At 34.8% G+C, this 23,162-nt stretch overlaps 4 protein-coding genes across 9 annotated transcripts in view; 2 read left to right on the plus strand and 2 right to left on the minus strand.

Moving 5' to 3' along the window:
• Nucleotides 1–2,937: 2,937 nt before the first annotated feature.
• Nucleotides 2,938–9,635, plus strand: NPF (neuropeptide F). 2 transcript variants are annotated; one of them, XM_035862335.2, is made up of 3 exons: nucleotides 2,938–3,153; nucleotides 5,285–5,514; nucleotides 5,637–9,635. In XM_035862335.2, exons 2-3 carry the CDS (start codon nucleotides 5,342–5,344, stop codon nucleotides 5,884–5,886), a joined length of 423 nt encoding a protein of 140 aa, XP_035718228.1. In that variant the 5' UTR covers nucleotides 2,938–3,153; nucleotides 5,285–5,341; the 3' UTR covers nucleotides 5,887–9,635. The 2 variants fall into 2 exon arrangements, with proteins under 2 accessions (XP_035718228.1, XP_035718229.1); XM_035862336.2 differs by having other exon boundaries at nucleotides 2,938–3,145.
• LOC118440069 (uncharacterized) lies at nucleotides 6,669–16,636 on the minus strand. The gene is made up of 3 exons (XM_085661237.1): nucleotides 16,495–16,636; nucleotides 15,704–15,945; nucleotides 6,669–10,113 (listed from the first exon to the last, which is right to left on the minus strand). The coding sequence occupies exons 1-3, from the start codon at nucleotides 16,499–16,501 to the stop codon at nucleotides 6,859–6,861; spliced, it is 3,504 nt and encodes a 1,167-aa protein (XP_085517363.1). The 5' UTR covers nucleotides 16,502–16,636; the 3' UTR covers nucleotides 6,669–6,858.
• LOC146872551 (uncharacterized) lies at nucleotides 10,011–15,697 on the minus strand (the record flags this gene model as incomplete). The annotated part of the gene is made up of 2 exons (XM_085661236.1): nucleotides 10,011–14,715; nucleotides 15,034–15,697. Coding segments are annotated over 2 exons (4,350 nt in total), but the record flags the coding sequence as incomplete, so codon positions are not given.
• Nucleotides 16,637–18,436: 1,800 nt separating the features above from the next.
• LOC118439980 (F-box/LRR-repeat protein fbxl-1) overlaps nucleotides 18,437–23,162 on the plus strand; it is a 10,818-nt gene continuing 6,092 nt past the window's right edge. For 2 of the 5 annotated variants that reach the window (XM_035862328.2, XM_035862330.2), the window contains exon 1: nucleotides 18,437–18,594. In XM_035862328.2, coding sequence (XP_035718221.1) covers nucleotides 18,565–18,594 — 30 coding nt within the window. In that variant the 5' untranslated portion in view covers nucleotides 18,437–18,564. Of the gene's footprint in view, nucleotides 18,595–22,900 lie in introns of all 5 variants that reach the window. The other 3 variants (XM_035862332.2, XM_035862333.2, XM_035862331.2) reach the window with 3 other exon arrangements.

The raw sequence follows: 23,162 nt of genomic DNA on the forward strand, positions 1-23,162 counted from the left end.
TCCGATTCACCAGGCATCATTCCTTCTCCTGTAGGCGCCTCCCTACCTTTCCTTCCTTTCTACTCTTCTTTCTCTGTCTCTCTCTCTCTCTCTCTTTCTCTCTCTTTCTCTCTCTTTCTCTCTCTTTCTCTCTCTTTCTCTCATCCGCCACGACACTGTAAATATACAAAAGGCTTGACTAAAGTGTGGGGCAATTCTCTTCGGTAGACCATAGCAGGTTCCTCGCTTTTCACGGTGATTGGGACTCTAGCACCGACTCGAAGCAAGGTGGTGGCAATGACCGTTCTCCTCCATTCTTCCTCTCCCTTCTACTTCACCTTCTCTTTAACCTTCTCTCTCTCTCTCTCTCTCTCTCTCTCTCTCTATCGTTTCACCACACTCCTACCAACCACATCGATGTTCTTTCTTCCACTCTTTGGGCGCTCTTTTCCTCTCTCATCTTTTCCCCTCTTTTTCTCTCTCTCTCTCTCTCCCCTCTCTCTATCCTTCTCAACATGATACCACAAGTCGCCATAACGTATGCTCCTTTCTTATCTTCCCTTCGCGATATCCTTTTTTCCCTTTTTATTTAACATTTTCCTGATTTATATACATGTCTCAATGATCCGGTCTCTCAATTTCATTCACCAGAAGCTAGCAGAGTCATCTATGTATCTAATTCAGTCCTCATGATGAAGAAGATGCACATATCAAATATTTGTGACTTCCACTTGACATGGTCGTATTTACCTGCTGCTAACCCTAGGAAGGTAAATCTTTTTACATAGGAGGATCTATGTAACAACATATACGATCCATTCATAGATCTGTCAAACAAATATGTATATCTACCTGCAATTTTGAGTTAAAAATTTCTCGCTCGTCTTCTGTAGATCAGCCTAATAATTTGTTTTTGATGGAATATGCATATCTACATTATGAATAGATTAATTTCTTAGAAACAATCTAATGATATGTCTATATCTAATCATAAGTCTTTAGAACTAGAAACAGAAGGTCGCTAATCGCTGTATCAATGAATACTTATCTCTCGGGAATGTTAACGTTACTGTTTCTAGTTGTTAAACAGAAAAAAAAATACGTAGCATAGCTATAAAATCAGCGACGTAATGCTATAAATCAGCATGATGATAAGAACTGATGCTAGGGGGAGGTAAAATAAAAGAATCGCTGAAAAGCTCAAAAGGATATATCGAGAAGGCTTAACGAAACCCCTGTGAGAGCTCTTATCACGCAGTGCCTCTCAAATCGAGTAGAATCGGTAGTTAGATATAAAGAATCGTTAACTAACCCCGTCGCGTCGAACTTAACAATATTTTCTCCATCTTCCTACGTCTTTCCCTTCTTCTACATAGACCATAGAAAATTTATGAAGAACGATATGATCATTTGAGAGACACTGCGTTTTATCGGTCTGTCGGAACACTTAAATACGAACATATGGCTGCCAAATATAACAAGGTACCTTTTCCAATCGATACGAATTAGTTTGAGATTTAGGTATCGCCAATGACATATTTTATTGATATAAAAATTAATAAAGTATATACTTACGTGTACAAATATTCACATGCAATGCTGAAACATATTGGAACATCGTAATAATGACGTGTTATATGTTGGTACGAAAGTAGTAGATAGAAAAAAAAATTCCATCGGGAATAGAATAAATAATATTTAAGTAATAAAATATATATTTTCTGATGAAAGGGAGAAAAAAGAATTATACGGTCAAATGTAATAATAAAAAAATGAAGAAGAAATGGTTACGCTTGGCTTGCTGCCATTCTCGCAAAAATAATTATGTATAAATATCTTTTGCAATAATTAATGGATAACAAGTTGTTTTAATAAACGATAGAGAAATAAAGGAAAGAATTAAAAAAAGTAATCAATCTTTCATACACGTACGAGAGCACGTTAATCCCTTAGACTCATAATGCCGAAATCGATAAAGATGGAAGTCTCTCAGCGGGAGATCTCACATTATTAATAACATTTTTTCTATCGACAGCTCTTTCTCCGTTGATAATGACATCGAAAATCTTATATTTAACGTTTTTATCGAGATGTCCATCAGGATCCTCTGGGAGCCCACGCGTAAAGGATTAGAGCTTCTACCTACCACCTATCATTCTATCTTCGGTTCGCCTGCAACTTTGCCGTCTCGTTATCGCTATTCAAAAGTTTAGCCGCATAAGCCAGGAAAGTTCGCTCTTTTAACGATCATATAAGATCGGCGATTTAAATCGTGGTGCCTTTATTTCAAACTCCAAGACGTTGATTATTCTCCTTGACCTACGTTGATGCGACGACTGAACGTTTCATCATCACAGGTCAAAGGGGAAAAGGATGAATTAATTTGTCACAAAAGTTTTATCTTTGGAATAACATTTTAGATTTTACAAACATTTGTAGATTTTTGTTCTTTTTTTCTTTTTCTTTTTCTTTTCCTCTAGCTTAGTTTCAATTCTACGATCGTTAGTATCGTTATTTATTATTCTGTAAAATAAAATCATTATTCGGATTGTTCTTTAACATGTACTTTAAAATGTTCTTTATATCTACATTTCATATAGTTTTCTACAAAAATATTTCGCGAAAAAACTGTGTCGTTAGTTGTTGTTAGATACGATGAAAATATATGCAATGACAATCGTTACGTCGTTACGCATAAGTTTTCACTTTCCTACGAATGTGATAGTACGTACATTCATTTAGGAACGCTAAGAGGGAATGTAAAAGAGATCGAGGAAGAAAGAGATCCATGTAAGGACGATGAACGGCGAAGGGGGTGCTCTGTTGTTTGGTGGGGCTGGAGTTCGAGGATTGGCTGCGCGAAAGGCGATCTGCAGCTGAGGGGATGCGTCGGAAGGGTGCGTTCACAAGTATATATACTCCTGCCGGCGGCATTAGCGGGCGATCCGAACTTCTGAAAGGTTTAACCATTCTAAGGAATATTTTAAGCGCGAAGAAGGGAAAATACGGATAAAGAAAAATATATATTATACGGTTGATTGTTATCAAGAAAACGAAAAAGTGTTATTTCATTATATCACAAAAAGTTCAAGTTCGAAAATCTTTTTAAGACGGTTTCAAATCAACTTCGAGCTCGTTTGACAGTTCAAGATCGATTCGTTGATCGGTGAGTAAGTGAGTATCGAGATCGTTGATAATTATGTGACAACGACACTATGTTTTGTTTTCTTTTTTATTTTTTATTTTTTTTCTTCTTTTCTTTTTCCACAAACTTGTGCAATGAAAAGGAAAGTGTTTATTCCTTGTGTAATAACTCATGGACTGGACGGATATCTATGTTATCTACCAGTTAAACATTACCATGAAATTATTCGAATATATCGAATAAGTGTGATTTATTTCTCAATTTTTATTGTTTCACACGTTTTCGATCTTACCGGCGCGATATATAAATAATTAAAGAGAATAAATTCGTTTCTACATAAAACTAATCATTTCGTCATTCCGTTTTTTAAATTCATTAGTCGAGCTAATAACTTTTTTATCGACTGTTAATTAGTTATTTATCTTTACAATTACTGCATTTTAATTAATAGGAAAACTCCTAGTACGATCGCGTTGTTCTCCGGAAGAAACTTTTTAACGAGTTAATTGAACGAAAGAGAACTTGTCATTGTCAAAGTCAATTCAAACTCTTACAATTAGCAAATAATAGTATATATAAAAAAGGATGAAGAAAATAATAAAAACGAACAAACAAAGAGAGAGAGAGAGAGGGAGAGAGAGAGAGAAAATAAATGAAAATCGCTACTACATATTCAATGAAATTTCAACGACGTCACCTTGTCATTTCACATCTCACCGATATACATATGTACGAGATTTCTATATTATTTTTAACGAAGTGTTCCGACCCTACCATTCTGACAGACCGAATCGTTTAAATTGTGGAAATTGTTTAATATGACTGACGTCGTGTTAAGCGTAGGAAAAAATCATTTTCGTTTGCAATTTGAAGAAAAATACCTCGCGTTCGGGCTTATCGATTTTTAACTCGTATTTCGTTATCTCCGTTCCATTTAATTAAATGGTCGAAAGTCACATCAATGGATGAAAATGTTCATGGGAGAATAAATCTGTCGAACGAATTTACGTTGATGAAATAAAAAAGATTTGAATGAATCAGCTCACGATCGATCTACGATTTGACGTTATAAATGTCATCGTACGGAGAAGATATAATGAAAGTTTCACTCGCATGATTTCCTTCCCACTATCATAAATTACGTTATGTATATTACGAAGAAATCAGTCCCGTATAATGTTGTCTCTTTTCTTTTATATGGATTCACGGTAACACTATTGTCCGCAAGATAGAGACTTTTAATACTGAAATTTTCATGTAACAACGTGTATTCTTTTAATCTTTCAACCGTTATATAAGTTTTTACAATTTCATGAAAAACGATCGATCTATGAACTGGACCTGCGCTGGATAACCACCAACGTGCAATATTGTCCCGTTAAGTGGTTGTAAAAATGCTATAATTAATTCGCTCAGTCGCTTGATCCGTATTATACGAGTTTCAATTTCCACGTCGAACCTTTCTTTATAATCTTTCTATCTTTAAGCCTTTCTCTCTATATATAGTTTCTAATAATAAACTTCTTATTTCATCACGCAAGACAAAAAAAAAGATCTTAAGCTTAAATTGAAATTTTTTCGTTTGCTATAAGGAATAAATATCCTTAGTTACTGTAAAATAAATATAGCGAGGAAAATGTATAAAATCAAATGAAAGTTCTTTCGTAAACGAAACATTCATTCACTCATTCATTCATTCATTCATTCATTCATTCATTCATTCATTCATTTATTTAATTTATTTCATATGAGGAATCAGGCAACTGTTTGTAACTTCTTTTATTTGATTTTTTTATTTTCTCCAATTTTGCCGATATCGAGAACGAGGACTTACCATTATCGACAAAGTTACTTGTTGGACCAGCGAAACGTGGTAGAAGCAACAGGTAACTTTGGAGTCAAGTTTCCAGCCACATGGCTCTTACATTGCATAGTATTATATTGTATTTCACTAGCTTTTCCAGTCTATTGATTTAAAGCAATCGATTCATGCAATTTCTCATCGAACAATCATACATTCATTCGCGTGAAAAGATTTTATCGTAATAAATAGGTCGCTCGATTCAGATATTTTCCTTGTATTCTTTTTCTTGTATCTAATGCAATTTAAAATAAATAACATGTAAATACAATGAATAATGAACTTACTGGTTTTTACAGTAACAGTTGATCTTTTAAAAGTTGATTTACATTCTACGTCCAATTTGAAAATAGAAGATGAAATCCTTCGTTCTCGTGATACTTGTTACTATTTTTGGTATCACTATCATCCAATGCGAACCCGAACCGATGGCTAGGCCAACCAGACCAAAAGTTTTTACAAGTCCGGAAGAGTTACGAAGATATTTAGATCTCGTCAAAGATTATTATTCGATAAATGGAAAGGCCAGGTAATATAAGTTTATTAATGTTTTCTCATCGAATAATATTCATGTGATCATGAGATAATGATAAAATGAACGATACAGACGAAAATGAACGAGTTTTTTTACGTCTTTATATTTTAACACAGGTATGGAAAAAGGGCCGAAGGTAACGCATCCCCTGCCTTTTATTTAGGATATCCGTGGAATACTTTGAGATTTATACTTGATACTCACCGTCATTTTCAACAACAAAAGGAGGATAAGAGCAAGCCGATAAAGGAACAGATAAATTTTCGTAATTTTCAAGATAATGATACAAAAAAGCAAATATTTCGAAATAATCCGTCAGAAAATTTAAGTAACATGATTGATAACTATTACGATGACGTAGAATAAATACGATTGTATCGATTTTCAATGTTGGAAAAATTACAACAATTCAAAGTTCGACTATTTCTTTTAAAGTGTCGTATATTCGTGACTTGAATTAGTCAAAGTAATGATGATTTTATAAAATTGATGACTTGCAAAATTAATACATTTTTACACTTCGATTAGATGTATCTGCAGTAATGTTTCTATAACAGAAAACATAACTATTTATTTTTATGATTCTATAACGTCTTTTAATACCATCATAATTTAACATAAGATAAAACTCATATATTAGACCACGGCACTTTGGGCTTTAAAAATAAAATGGGAACAATTTATTTTACATTCAAATTGTCAACGTGTATCTAGCAGTTTCGATTATTAGTAAACATAATTAATTCCATGTTGTAAAAAAGCTGTGTCTGAGGTAGTATTAAAAGAGAGAAGAAAAGGAATGATCCAGAATTATGTAAGTTGTATTATTGACATGCTTTTTTCAAAAGATCTTAAAAGTTATGTGTTTTATGGCAGAAAGTCCAAATAGATAATTCATTGCTACGAATATTATATGGAAATATATGATTAATGAGAAAGGTTGATGAAATTTTTATTTAATCAATATAATAATATTTAAGATAAACAGTATGTTCCTTCAAATTATAATAAATGAATATTTACAAGGATCATTTGCGAAAACCTCAATATCTCATTTGCACTATTTTAACTGATAATGGCCACAAATAATTTGCGAAAGTGAATAATTTAAAAAAAAAAATAGATTCAATTCAATAAAAACAACATAATATGATTACAAATTCAAATTAGTATATTATATATATTCATATCTTTGTTACAATAGGTACTTCGTATTTTGCTACAGAGACCGATAATTACAAACGTTAAATATTAAGACAACATGTAATACTTTCAAATATTCAAGAATGTTAAAAGTAGGGCATACGGTACTTGATGTGGTAATTAGTAAGCTACATTTTAATTTTTATCTTCCTTCCCGTTTGTGCATTCAGCATGTTCTGGCCAATCACAGACTTCCAAAACTCGATTGAAATGTAAATTCGCTGGACACTGTTGAATTACTTTGACACCTCCAACGCATTTATAAAACAGCGAACAATTCGTCTCGTGAGGCAAATGTACTACATTACCGGAATCGACTGATGGGCAATGATCTGGGATACTGCCAGGAGTCGATGAAGCTGGGACTCTTGTCGATGATTCAGGAGCCGCACTAGATGTTCCTTTAGTTTCTGGTAAATCTTGTTTTTCGTCTTCTTTATCGCCTGGTTTGCTTTTGCAGTTCGCTTGTTCCGGAAGATCGCAAACTTGCAAAATTGGATTGAAATGTAAGCCTGGTGGGCATTGAAGGGCAACTTTTTGACCTTCGTGGCATTTGTAAAACAGCGAACAATTCGTCTCGTGAGGCAAATGTACTACATTACCGGAATCGTCTGATGGGCAATGATCTGGGATACTGCCAGGAGTCGATGAAGCTGGGACTCTTGTCGATGATTCAGGAGCCGCACTAGATGTTCCTTTAGTTTCTGGTAAATCTTGTTTTTCGTCTTCTTTATCGCCTGGTTTGCTTTTGCAGTTCGCTTGTTCCGGAAGATCGCAAACTTGCAAAATTGGATTGAAATGTAAGCCTGGTGGGCATTGAAGGGCAACTTTTTGACCTTCGTGGCATTTGTAAAACAGCGAACAATTCGTCTCGTGAGGCAAATGTACTACATTACCGGAATCGTCTGATGGGCAATGATCTGGGATACTGCCAGGAGTCGATGAAGCTGGGACTCTTGTCGATGATTCAGGAGCCGCACTAGATGTTCCTTTAGTTTCTGGTAAATCTTGTATTTCGTCTTCTTTATCGCCTGGTTTGCTTTTGCAGTTCGCTTGTTCCGGAAGATCGCAAACTTGCAAAATTGGATTGAAATGTAAGCCTGGTGGGCATTGAAGGGCAATTTTTTGACCTTCGTGGCATTTGTAAAACAGCGAACAATTCGTCTCGTGAGGCAAATGTACTACATTACCGGAATCGTCTGGTGGGCAATGATCTGGGATACTGCCAGGAGTCGATGAAGCTGGGACTCTTGTCGATGATTCAGGAGCCGCACTAGATGTTCCTTTAGTTTCTGGTAAATCTTGTATTTCGTCTTCTTTATCGCCTGGTTTGCTTTTGCAGTTCGCTTGTTCCGGAAGATCGCAAACTTGCAAAATTGGATTGAAATGTAAGCCTGGTGGGCATTGAAGGGCAATTTTTTGACCTTCGTGGCATTTGTAAAACAGCGAACAATTCGTCTCGTGAGGCAAATGTACTACATTACCGGAATCGTCTGGTGGGCAATGATCTGGGATACTGCCAGGAGTCGATGAAGCTGGGACTCTTGTCGATGATTCAGGAGCCGCACTAGATGTTCCTTTAGTTTCTGGTAAATCTTGATTTACGTCTTCTTTATTTTCTGGCTTGCTGGTGCATTTAGCATGTTCCGGAAGATCGCATATTTGCAACTCTCGATTGAAATGTAAGCCTGGTGGACACTGGTGAATTATTTTCTCACCTTTGTTGCATTTATAAAATAGCGTACAATCTGTTTCGTGAGGCAAATGTACTACTTCACCAGTATCATTTAATGGACAATGATCTGGGATACTGCCAGGAGTCATTGAAATAATTTCTGTTTCGTATGATTGAGTAATAATTGATTGATTAATTTCTAATAAATCTTGATTTTTGTCTACTTTATTTTCTGGTTTGCTGGTGCATTTAGCATGTTCCGGAAGATCGCATATTTGCAACTCTCGATTGAAATGTAAGCCTGGTGGACACTGGTGAATTATTTTCTCACCTTTGTTGCATTTATAAAATAGCGTACAATCTGTTTCGTGAGGCAAATGTACTACTTCACCAGTATCATTTAATGGACAATGATCTGGGATACTGCCAGGAGTCATTGAAATAATTTCTGTTTCGTATGATTGAGTAATAATTGATTGATTAATTTCTAATAAATCTTGATTTTTGTCTACTTTATTTTCTGGTTTGCTGGTGCATTTAGCATGTTCCGGAAGATCGCATATTTGCAACTCTCGATTGAAATGTAAGCCTGGTGGACACTGGTGAATTATTTTCTCACCTTTGTTGCATTTATAAAATAGCGTACAATCTGTTTCGTGAGGCAAATGTACTACTTCACCAGTATCATTTAATGGACAATGATCTGGGATACTGCCAGGAGTCATTGAAATAATTTCTGTTTCGTATGATTGAGAAATAATTGATTGATTAATTTCTAATAAATCTTGATTTTTGTCTACTTTATTTTCTGGTTTGCTGGTGCATTTAGCATGTTCCGGAAGATCGCATATTTGCAACTCTCGATTGAAATGTAAGCCTGGTGGACACTGGTGAATTATTTTCTCACCTTTGTTGCATTTATAAAATAGCGTACAATCTGTTTCGTGAGGCAAATGTACTACTTCACCAGTATCATTTAATGGACAATGATCTGGGATACTGCCAGGAGTCGTTGAAATAATTTCTGTTTGGTATGATTGAGAAATAATTGATTGATTAATTTCTAATAAATCTTGATTTTTGTCTACTTTATTTTCTGGTTTGCTGGTGCATTTAGCATGTTCCGGAAGATCGCATATTTGCAACTCTCGATTGAAATGTAAGCCTGGTGGACACTGGTGAATTATTTTCTCACCTTTGTTGCATTTATAAAATAGCGTACAATCTGTTTCGTGAGGCAAATGTACTACTTCACCAGTATCATTTAATGGACAATGATCTGGGATACTGCCAGGAGTCGTTGAAATAATTTCTGTTTCGTATGATTGAGAAATAATTGATTGATTAATTTCTAATAAATCTTGATTTTTGTCTACTTTATTTTCTGGTTTGCTGGTGCATTTAGCATTTGCCGGAAGATCGCATATTTGCATCACTGGATTAAAATGTAATCCTGGTGGACACTTTTGAAGTATTTTTTGACCTTTGTTGCATTTGTAAAATAGGGAACAATTTGTTTCGTGGGGCAAGTGTACAAGTTTTCCAAAATCATCTGCAGGACAATGATCTGGGATACCCTCAGTATACGTTGATGATGAAACTATTTTAGATGATGGAGGAACTTCTTCCATTAAGTGAGCATCCTTTATAGATACTTCTGGTATATTTTCTTCATTTGTAGATTTGCAGTTCGAATTCTGTGGCTGTACGCATACCTATAAATCGCAGCAATTGGTAAAGATTATAAAGTATTTTTTTATTTTCTCCTAGAACATACAAAGATGTATATTTAATAAAATGTTATGCAATAGTGTTAACTATTCAATGAACAAACTTGGTAATTATGAATTATATTTTATATTATATTATTAAAAAGTAGTCATTATATTCTAGTATCTCAGACGGTTAATGAAAAGCTCAATCTATATCTCAGAATAAAATTATTAAGAAAAATTGAATAATATCGTGGATAATGGATAGAATATAGCTCTATTTTATGAATACAAAATATTACTAACGGACATTTTATTTAATGAAGCATTTTAAACTGTCTGCTATGTTAGACATATAAACAAATATTATTTGATATTATGATTGTAGCAAAATGAATGCAGCAGAAAAATAAATGTTTAAAATCTTAAGATTTTTATTCGATCTGATCTTGATAAATATCTATTGCAATGTTATTTCGGACTAAATACAAAACAATTAATAATGTGTTAGTAATAGCCATGACGTTTAATAATAATAACCATGACGAAATTTATGTGATAAGCTGATGGAAACAATGGCAATAAAAATGATTACAATGGATTGATCAAATCCATTCAGACGTTATTATCTGTTTGTTTTTTCTTCTTTTCTTTGAAAAAAAATATGATATTGCAAATAAAAAATGCGAAATTCTAATATAAACATATCAACTAGTTTTAAAAGACTAGTAAATTGACTTACAATAATAATATCAATTTCAAATACACTTCTAGTTATCATTTTTTGATAAAAGTGGAGTAAGTAATCAAAAGAATGATAATGAAAAAAGTAGCATTGAAAGATGTGTATTATATATAATGTGCTATAAAGGAATCGTTTAATTGTTAAACCTTGTAACTTAAGAATCCGTGCAAATTTTCATGTTTTGATTCCGAATGGATGTTCCTGACGTGCTTGGCTCGATTGAATTGAAGGACAATTTGCTTTATCAGGTGTTGTGCAAATATTGTGTATTGGATCCCAATGTAATCCGTTTGGACATTTATGTTGGATAAGCATACCGTCTACGCATACATAATAGAATTCGCAATAAAAATTATCAGCCTGAGTAGAAGCCTCGACGCACGATCGGTGACGACAATTTGCTTCTGATGGTGCGGTGCAGTATAGGCGTTCTTGATTCCAATAGAATCCAGATGAACATTTAAGTTGAATGTACATGTGATTTATGCACATGTAAACCTTATCGCAGTCCTTCTCGTGGGGTTTGAAAAGACCTTCTGCACACGTGGTAATAAGTGCCGTAGAATAAAGTGCATCTAATGGTTTCATGCAAAGATTGTATTCTTGATTCCAATATAACCCAGGATCGCATGCTTTTGTAACGTAATTATAAGAACCTTCAACACAGACGAAATTTTTATGACAATTTGCTTCGCTTGGATCTCTACACTGACGGTTTACTCTATCCCATTCCAATTTCCCATCACATTTCTGCTTGGTAAATTTACCGTTTCTGCATAGATAGTACAAATTACAATTACACTCGTGAGGAGCGGTAGAATTCTCGACGCACACAGAACAATCAACTAATTCAGGAAATGAGCAAATATTGTGTTTTCGATCCCAATATAATCCAGATGGACATATTTTCTGAACGTAAATACCATTTTCACAGACGTAATACTTGTTGCATTCTAATTCGTTGGATTTAAATGAACCTTCTTTGCAAGTAGACGGATGATAAGGACATTTTGCCACTTCAGCTATTTCGCATTTATTATTTTTGCGATCCCATTCTTTTCCATCTGGGCATTTCCTTTGAATCAATTCACCTTTTACGCATTGATAGTACAATTCGCATTTACACTCGTGATACAAGGTAGAATCCTCGACACATCTCACTTTTGGTAGGTAAGGACAATTTGCTTCTTCAACTGATGTGCACTGATTACGTGCTTGATTCCAATGTAATCCAGATTTACATGTTCTCGGAACGTAATTATTATTTTCGCACTCGTAATACATATTGCATACATTTTCGTAGGGCTTGAATGGACCTTCTGTACATTTATAGGAAGGACAATGTGCTTCTTCTGGTCTACTACAACGATAGTTATTGCGATCCCAGTGGAATCCCTTCAGACATTTCTCCAGGTTCCATGCACCAGATATGCATTTATAGGACCATTCGCATTGACACTCATGAGGCTTGGTAGAACCATCGACGCAAATACGACAATTGGCTTCTTCAGGTGTCGTGCAAATTTTATGGTTTCGATCCCAATGTAACCCGGATGGACATGTTTGCTGAACATAATCATTATGATAACACACATAATACTTATCGCACTCCTTCTCGTGGGGCTTGTAATAGCCTTGATCACAATGATTTAGAGGACAATTCGCATCCTCGATTCTTCTGCAGCGATGGTTAGTGCGATCCCACTGTTCTCCTATTGAACATTCCTGCTTGATATATCCACCGTTTTTGCATGTATAATACCATTCGCAATATAGCTCATGAGGCTTGGTAGAACCTTCGGTGCAATAAGGACAATTTGCTTTATCAGGTGTTGTGCAAATTTTATGGTTTCTATCCCAATGTAATCCGGATGGACATGTTTGCTGAATGTAATTATTATGATAACACACATAATACTTATCGCACTCCTTCTCGTGGGGTTTGTGAGAGCCTTGATCACAATGATTTAGAGGACAATTCGCTTCCTCAATTTTTCTGCAGCGATAGTTATTGCGATCCCACTGTTCTCCTATTGAACACTCCTGCTCGATATATCCACCGTTTTTGCATTTATAGTATAATTCGCAATAACACTCATGAGGCTTGGTAGAACCTTCGATGCAATAAGGACAATTTGCTTTATCAGGTGTTGTGCAAATTTTATGGTTTCGATCCCAATGTAATCCAGATGGACATGTTTGCTGAACATAATCATTATGATAACACACGTAATACTTATCGCACTCCTTCTCGTGGGGTTTGTAATAGCTTTGATCACAATGATTTAGAGGACAATTCGCATCCTCAATTCTTCTGCAGCTATGGTTAGTGCGATCCCACTGTTCTCCTATTGAACATTCCTGCTTGATATATCCACCGTTTTTGCATGTATAATACCATTCGCAATATAGCTCATGAGGCTTGGTAGTACCTTCGATGCAATAAGGACAATTTGCTTTATCAGGTGTTGTGCAAATTTTATGGTTTCGATCCCAATGTAAACCAGATGGGCATGTTTGCTGAACATAATCATTATGATAACACACATAATACTTATCGCACTCCTTCTCGTGGGGTTTGTAATAGCCTTGATCACAATGATTTAGAGGACAATTCGCATCCTCGATTCTTCTGCAGCGATGGTTAGTGCGATCCCACTGTTCTCCTATTGAACATTCCTGCTTGATATATCCACCGTTTTTGCATGTATAATACCATTCGCAATATAGCTCATGAGGCTTGGTAGAACCTTCGGTGCAATAAGGACAATTTGCTTTATCAGGTGTTGTGCAAATTTTATGGTTTCTATCCCAATGTAATCCGGATGGACATGTTTGCTGAACATAATCATTATGATAACACACGTAATACTTATCGCACTCCTTCTCGTGGGGTTTGTAATAGCCTTGATCACAATGATTTAGAGGACAATTCGCATCCTCAATTCTTCTGCAGCGATGGTTAGTGCGATCCCACTGTTCTCCTATTGAACATTCCTGCTTGATATATCCACCGTTTTTGCATGTATAATACCATTCGCAATATAGCTCATGAGGCTTGGTAGTACCTTCGATGCAATAAGGACAATTTGCTTTATCAGGTGTTGTGCAAATTTTATGGTTTCGATCCCAATGTAACCCAGATGGACATGTTTGCTGAACATAATCATTATGATAACACACGTAATACTTATCGCACTCCTTCTCGTGGGGTTTGTAATAGCCTTGATCACAATGATTTAGAGGACAATTCGCATCCTCAATTCTTCTGCAGCTATGGTTATTGCGATCCCACTGTTCTCCTATTGAACATTCCTGCTTGATATATCCACCGTTTTTGCATGTATAATACCATTCGCAATATAGCTCATGAGGCTTGGTAGTACCTTCGATGCAATAAGGACAATTTGCTTTATCAGGTGTTGTGCAAATTTTATGGTTTCGATCCCAATGTAACCCAGATGGACATGTTTGCTGAACATAATCATTATGATAACACACATAATACTTATCGCACTCCTTCTCGTGGGGTTTGTAATAGCCTTGATCACAATGATTTAGAGGACAATTCGCATCCTCAATTCTTCTGCAGCGATGATTAGTGCGATCCCACTGTTCTCCTATTGAACATTCCTGCTTGATATATCCACCGTTTTTGCATGTATAATACCATTCGCAATATAGCTCATGAGGCTTGGTAGTACCTTCGATGCAATAAGGACAATTTGCTTTATCAGGTGTTGTGCAAATTTTATGGTTTCGATCCCAATGTAACCCAGATGGACATGTTTGCTGAACATAATCATTATGATAACACACATAATACTTATCGCACTCCTTCTCGTGGGGTTTGTAATAGCCTTGATTACAATGATTTAGAGGACAATTCGCATCCTCAATTCTTCTGCAGCTATGGTTATTGCGATCCCACTGTTCTCCTATTGAACATTCCTGCTTGATATATTCACCGTTTTTGCATGTATAATACCATTCGCAATAAAGCTCATGAGGCTTGGTAGAACCTGCTGTGCAATAAGGACAGTTTGCTTCTTCAGGTTTATTGCAAACATTATGTTTTCGATCCCAATGTAACTCAGATGGACATGTTTGCTCAACGTAATTATTACGATAACACACGTAATACTTATTGCATTCCGTCTTGTGTGGCTTGAAATAACCTTGATCACAATGATTTATAGGACAAGTTGCTGTTTTACTGCAACGTTCGTCTTCTCGATCCCAAACTAATCCAGAAGCACATGTATGCGGTACGTATTGTTGTCCTACACACGTGTAATATTTATCGCAATCCACTTCGTCGGGTTTGTAATAACCATTAGGACATTTAACGTAAGTACATTTTGCTTTTCCAGGTCGTGTGCATTTTTTGTTAACATCATCCCAATGATCGTCTTCTTTACAACTTTTCCGTTCTAAATCTCCATTAATGCATTGATAATATATTTGACATTGGCATTCATGTTTTCGGAGTTCTCCTTCCGTACACGTTAGCTTAAATGGTAACGTTGGTTTTGTCGTCGAGATTCCTTGTTGCTTACTTTCTTTTTTCTCGTCTATATAACAGGTTTGCAGATCTTGGTTCCAACACCTATCATTCGAACACTTGTTGAGTATTTTTTTACCATTAATATTCTCATAATATAAATTGCATCTGCACTCATGTGCTTCGTATCGAATTGAATTTGATGGGTTAGATGATGATATCGAAGATGGTATGTTACGTGGCGTTGTTAGTTGCGATGTTTGTTGGTTTGTTAGTGGCACATCTACATATGTTGTTAGTACAGGTTGAAATTTACAACCTACTTCTGAAGGATAGTCACAAACCTGAAGTAGAGGATTAAAGTGTAGCCTATCGCCTCTACTGTTACTGTACGGACACTCTTTCAAAATTTTTTCACCTAAAAAGCAAACATAAAATTTGCTGCAATCTGATTCATGAGCTAGTAAAACCGTTTCCTCGAGAGAATCTTCACTTGGGCATACTGTAGGTGCTGCCTGCTTAGGGGCTGCTTCTAAATTTACTGCGGCTAGGATGATCGCAAATATTGCGATCAAACCAAAGTCTCCTAAAATTGATGGAAAACATTTAGATCATTGAAAATTTTGAAAATTTTTGAAAATTTTTGAAAATTTTTTTTTTTTTTATTTATATTTGTAATAAACGTTTCTATTTTTTATATAACATTTATCCTTCTTCGTTGATTTTTCTCTTATCAAACTATTTTGCAATATCGTACGTTTATCGAGAGCATTGATAAATAAAGTTAAGTATGCACGTAACATCTTTAATACGGACATTCTAAATGGATCTAAAAATTAACTGTTAATATTTTTATTGCATAAGCTTTTATTCACCGGTATCTTAAGATATTAACAATAAGTATCTCGATCGACAATATCTTAGGTACTTGTAACAGATAATATGTCATTTTTATATTCAATAAATATTCTATAGACCAATCTTGAAGGATATTGTAAAACGCGTAAATTATCCTATCGCCTGTAAAATCTTGTATGATAATGGATTATTTAATTCGTTAATTAATAAGCAATTAATCACTAATAGATCATGTAAAAAATATTCGTGACAAAAATTTAACGATACGTTGACTCACCTTTCATCGTGAACAAACTGTCCAATGGATCTTTTAACGATATATCTTTACCTCGCACTCGATAAATTGATAACTAATAATAGTGAGTAGGAAAGAACCTCTTTTATAGGCATGTAAAAGCTTATCATTCGATTAACTCGTTCGTTATCGTTGATATCTTTAAAAAATAGTCTTTTGAAGCATGTTACAGACACATTCGCCATATCATTAATTTCTAAGAACTAATGAGCGTACAAGTGTAACGTTGCATTTTCTCGCATACAACAAAACGTTCTCATATCTTTTAAACAGTTTTTCCTCATTGTGAAAACGTTGATTTCTATTATCTTAACGGAATCTGCCATTATTGTATCAATTTTCAAACATTTTTCAATATTTTCAATCGAGGAAAACAACTAGTATTTTATAACAAAATGTATACATATATTGGAGAGATAGAAGAAAACAATTAATGAAATAATACTACAGAAATATCTCCTACGTAATCCAGAGAATTTTCTACGGAAGTATTGATAACGATAGTCATATCAATCGCAAATTCTATGTGGAATTAAACCCAATTTAGTTGCTATCATAATCGAAACTCAAATTCTTTTTACATAATTCATCGTACTTTGATCTTCTATATTATCAGTGATATAAATATTTCTAATACATTATCTATTAAAGTTATCATCACGAAAAATTTATATAATAATTTTTAAAATAATAATAAATAATAGTATTTTATTTAATATTTTAGCCATAACAATTACTGAAATAAGAGCAATTAATTATATTCCCAAGTAATGTAATATGTATTACTCTAAAAGGTATCTTTCATATAGCATGTAGAAAAGATGAAATTTGCTAAGCGTTATTTAGTAATTTCTTAAGTTTATACATTATTCGGCATTATTCGGTTTTATGATCTTAAAAACAATTAATCTTTATTATATATTATAATTAATCTTTACTATAAGGAAAAAAAAAAAAAAAAGAAAAAAAAAGTTTAATCTTTTGCAGCATATAATAATCACGTATTGATCATTGATAATATAGTAAACTATTAAACGAATGTAACATCGGTAATATATGTGTACGTTTTTACCTACCAAGCAATTTCAATCATAATAGATGGCACATTTTCATAATGCAATATTAATTACTCGTATAATCTTATTAAAATATTAATATTTATTTTCCTATATATTATCTACTAACTGCACTGATCTAAACTATAAATGAAAAATAGAGAAGATATCTAAAGTAAAAAGGAAGATTAAAGAAGGAAAATTCAATCAAGTTACATTATCGATGAAATTGATAATAACATTTAACAACGTTTCTGAAAAATCTACGAATTGAAACCATTGAATTGCAATAATTAGATACATTTGTTAAATTGTAAGCAATTGGCAATTGCCGTCATTATGCATTATTTCTTAGAATTATTTCAATGCCGACATTTAGCACATTTGTTAAGAATGAGGTCTCCATTTTTGTATATATAATATTGGTCGCAGGAGATAGAATCGGTCGTGAGAATAAACCTTTCCATCGGATCCTGGAAATATACATCGGAATTATTGGCTCGTAGGATACATAGACATTGAACTCTTGCCACCCGCAGTCACTAGTACTAGTAATAATATAAACCGACTTATCGGTAGAACAGATAATAAAAAAGATCGACGTTACCGACTAATTACATTACCGACATTGGTTAAAATTAAGATACCGATGTTGAGGGGAAGATGGCGTTCGGAGCAATGGAGCGTATTGTAAAAATAACGATCCAATCGGAAGCGTGTAAACAATGGGTAAAGGGGCAATGATTGGCGGTGCTGTCGCCAAGTCGAGTGCGCTCAACGAATCAGAGGACTAGATTTGGCGACGTTGAGAAAATGGTCGCGATTCTCGACCGTAACCCCCCACTACCGAAGAAAAGCTGCGCGACCAGCGCTCGGTAGACTCAGCCATTTCTCTCGCGAAGCGTAGCAACGCGTTCGAGTTGGCGACGTGTGTTTTTTCAACGATAGAACGTGCGGGTATTCCCGGAAGTTTTGCAAAATAACGCGACGCAAAAGGATGATACACTCCGGGCGGACCAGGCTCGAGGTAAGTCGACGAGGCGGCCTGTCGTCGCTTCATTTCCGTGCTCTCTTCGAAAGTCAAAACGGCGCGTCGAAGCTGTGTGCCACCACGGGGGGGTCGTGTGCGTGTCCAATGTTGTCATTGCCGTCGCGAACAGCTGATTCGCTCCACTGGCCTTCGCGTAGCGCGACAGCCTCTATCATCGTCCTACCTCTCTTTCTCGACGTCGTTGTTGCTACGACCAGAGAGAGAGAGAGAGAGAGAGAGAGAGAGAGAGAGAGAGAGAGAACCTAAAGTATGAGAGAGACGAATGGACGAGGAAAGGGAGAAGGAAAGGAATATTCTTTTAGTCCGTAGACTGAAGACAAACAAAAAAACGAGAGAGAGTGATATATATATATATATGTATAAATAACTAATCACAAATGTTATACGAAAGTTCTGTTTTACGTTCGAAGCTTAATATTTGTTTTTTTCGTACGATTGATAAAATCCACGACAATGTTTTCTATATACAACTTTTTCTGTTTGTCTCTCTTCTAGAATCTCTCTTTCGGCCAACCGTGTTTGCGTTCTCGTGCATGCATCGACCGAACCGATCGGCCAAGTCCATCCTTTGTTCTCTTTCTCTCTCCCTCGCGCGCGCGTTTGCTCGGTCTCTCTCTGTCTCTCTTTCTCTTCTCTTCTCTTCTCTTTATACAGACACGTACATGTATATGTATAGGAGAATATGCATCTAGCAAATATATATGTTTGAACCTATATATGCTGCTGTATATATATATATATATCCATCTCTTTCTCTTTCATCGTTCTTCGTTATGTCGACGACACGACGTCTTCCTATTCATACCGTCGTATTACTAACGCGTTCATCTTTGCGTCTTCGTCGTCGTCGTCGTCGTCGTTGGCGGTGGCGGTGGCGACGGCATCGTCATCGTCATCGATGTCGTCGTCGTCGTCGTCTCGATGTATCCGCGTTTTAAACGTCTCCTCGACCCTTTGTTCCCTCCCCCCTCTTGTCGATTCACCCGCTCGCCACCCTCTTTCTTTGTTCTTCACGTCGGACAGACTACCAATACACACGTCGGAACAAAAATTCCGACACCTTGCTCTCTACGTGCGTTGTATGCGCGCGCGTGTTTTTTTTTTTTTTTTTTTTTTTCTTTATCTCTTTCTTTCGTCCGAACGACGAGAAAGTGATGAGTACAACGATGAGTGCTACTCACGTTTGGATTCACTTCGATCCCCTTTTCTCACATGCCAACGATTAGAAAAATTATAAAAACGAATTCTAATGGGCGAATGTGTTCATCTTTTAAGTTATCTATTATCTCTTATCGACCACGTATTTTGCATCTTTTTCTCTTTCCTTTTTTTTGTTTATTCATTTGTTTATTTATTTGTTTATTTTATTCCTTTTTTTTTTCTTGTTATCAATTTTCTATCCCTCATTGTACAGCAATGCTCCTCACTTGTAAATCGCTTGAGTTATTCTTCTCTTGTTTATTTGTATTTTTTTCTATCTTCATTTAAATTAACCAGTTAATATAATTCTGAAAAGAGGATTAATAAGAAATAATCGATTAAAGTTGTGCAATTTTTAATCGAGCATTCCCCTCATTTATTGACATTAATCATCCATTTTGAGCATTTACATTTGTAATCAATAATCATTAATCTGTGAATAACAGTAATTGTGAAATGAAAGATTACTCCTATCTTTATTGGAGTCGTCCCAATAAAATAATATGATTTATGGCCATGACAATGCCAATGGCGGAGCCGATGATGTACTCCGAAGCAGTAATACCATTCATACATACATACACACATATATATATATATATGCTTTAAAACATTTAAATTATCGTAAGTAAACGTTTGAAATTAGCTTTTAATTATCAAATGATGTTACAAAGTTAAATCAAATTTTCACGAGCATACCTTTCGTTTTTATTATTGTTCTAAAAATTGATTATTCAATCGCAGATTTTAAGAAATAAAAAAATAATCTCATTCCTCATCCTCTTTTTAAATTAATTTTATACATACCATTCTTCTACCCCTCTTTCTAGCATTATATTTTTTAATATTTTTCTCGTGACCGCGTGATCAATGCATAATCATACGAACCTTATTTTTACCTCGCGCTAAGATAATTTAAGACGCGAATTTCTACACTGAAATAAATCGAAATAAATCGAACAGGTATAGAAACAGAGAGAGAGAGAGAGAGAGAGAGAGAGAGAGAGAGAGAGAGAGAATAAGATAGCTGAGTGGCTGGCCGGAGCGCGCGAAATACATAACTGCGTGCGTTTACTTTAGACTTTGTTATCGTGATAATTATCGTACATCGGTATTTTAAATTTTATCTATCTTTCTTTTCTTCTCTTTCTCTCGTACGTCAGAAAGAAATTTTGCATTTTTCCGTTTAATTTGAAAGACGTAGAAAGATAATCGAGACGAGTCAGATATATTACAATAATCAATCATTTTTATGATAGATAATGTAATGTTGATGGAAAAAAAAAAACAATAATTGCAGGTAACATTGACATTAGTCATTTATCAGCAATCACGAAGTGAAACGTTACCGCAATCTTTATTAAAGTCGTTGCAACAAAGTTAGATTACGTCTTATGATTATATGTCTAATGGAATCAATGAATGTACTCAGCAATGATACGGAGTTGTACGTCGCGAATGCATATACATTAATGAATTATCAGATGATAGGCCTAACACGAAATCTTTATCATATTTAATTTCTACGCTAAACGATCGTTTCCAATTCTTCATATATAATTAATTAATATCCGTATATCGATGTATTTATTTTCTCAAATTCTTTTCAATTAATAATACATCTATAAGAAAGGATAAAACGTTAATAGGTTTATACGAACAAAAAAAGAAAAAAAAAAAAAAAATAATATAAAATAACACGTAATAGAATATTTTTTATCGAACACAAAGAATTAGTTTATTCAAGGAGGTACAAATTACATTGTAATTTTCGTCTTGCACTACTTATTTAAGTATTAAGAAAACGTAAAAACTTGTCGTCCGTCCTCATCTAAAAAGGATCCACCGAGCTTAACGTGTCTTTCGTTGAGATTTGACTGTGTTACACGATAACAACGTAAAGAGGAGCTTCGGATTAGGAAAGTCCGATTCGTATAAAACTGAGTCAGCATTGGGAAGGTCGTTTTAAAATTACTACTACCAACCTTTATCGTCGAAGTGCATTGTCTTTGGCGGCCGTCTTTAAAGAAATCCTTCAAATTCTTTACAATTTCATTTCCTACTTCATCGGAATCGTTTGCGTTGCATGCGATTTCTCGTCTACAAAGTACAAAGATAGAAGGAAAGATACGAGATATAAAGTTTGAAGTATTCTTCTCGATATCTTTTTTTCTTCTTCTCTTTTTGTTCTATTATTATTTTTATTATTATTATTATTATTATTATTATTATTATTATTATTATTTTTATTTTTATTATTATTATTATTATTATTATTATTATTATTATTATTATTATTATTATTATTAGAGAGAAGAAACAATCGAAAAGAAACAAATTGATGGGGGCGAAGAAAAAAGAGATTAGCTTTAGTTAACTTTGTTGATTTTCTCTATCTTCCTTTCCTTTTTTCTTTTTTTATTTTCTTATCTTTCTTTTCTCCCCCACAAATCGATGAACAATCGAGAGCAATACTTTGTGCCCCTGTGTGATGGGCAATCCCTTACATTTGTTTAATCTACATTTAAAATTTCCCTGATCATTTTACTGTGAGAATAGATCTCAATATTTATCGCTCGCGATTCCGAGTCTTCTTGAAAATACGCGTTATCCAAAATACTTCGCCGTTGTCGTATCGCCGAACATAATATTTATCTTTCCCCGATTAATATACATACATGCGTCGTTCGAATTTCTAAGAGGTCTTTAAGCGTGATTAATGAGGTGATTTAAAAGATAATTCTCTCTTTCGGATAACGTTTACGTTTCTTTCTTGTTTTCTTCGTTGTTTCATATAAGGTACGACGCATGCAGTAAGTAAATATTGAAAGAAAGAATGTGAACGATAATGCAAATGACTCTATACAGTTGTTTCTTTCTTTTAGAAGTGATTATAAATTTGTTTTAAGTTGAGGAGAATAATAAAAACGCAAAAAAACATAGCAATTGTCAGTCAATTAGAATAAAAGATATCTTTTTTCTTTTTTTTTCTTTCATCTTTACTCGCTACAATGTTACGTGCTTACGAGAGATTCATAAAAAAAGAATATATCTAGCTTAAAAGTTAATCGTCTTTATAAAGAAACGTAGTCGAGCAAAACATCCTAGTTATCGTCGAGTCGTCGTCATCGTCGTCGTCGTCGTCGTCGTCGTCGTCGTCGTCGTCGTCGTCGTTATCACTTGAAATGAATCGCAAGAAAAAGTAATATAGTTGTGAAGACACAGCCATTTTGAACTGTCATCAGGGGAGTACATATCAATGGGAAGAAAATTGTGGATGGGCTCATACACGTGAAGAGAATATCAGAAAGCATGACATCACCGACGATACATTGGAATGTGTT

The sequence above is a fragment of the Vespa mandarinia genome, chromosome 14 (genome assembly GCF_050613455.1).
Source record: "Vespa mandarinia isolate Hongniang chromosome 14, ASM5061345v1, whole genome shotgun sequence".
NCBI lineage: Eukaryota > Metazoa > Arthropoda > Insecta > Hymenoptera > Vespidae > Vespa > Vespa mandarinia.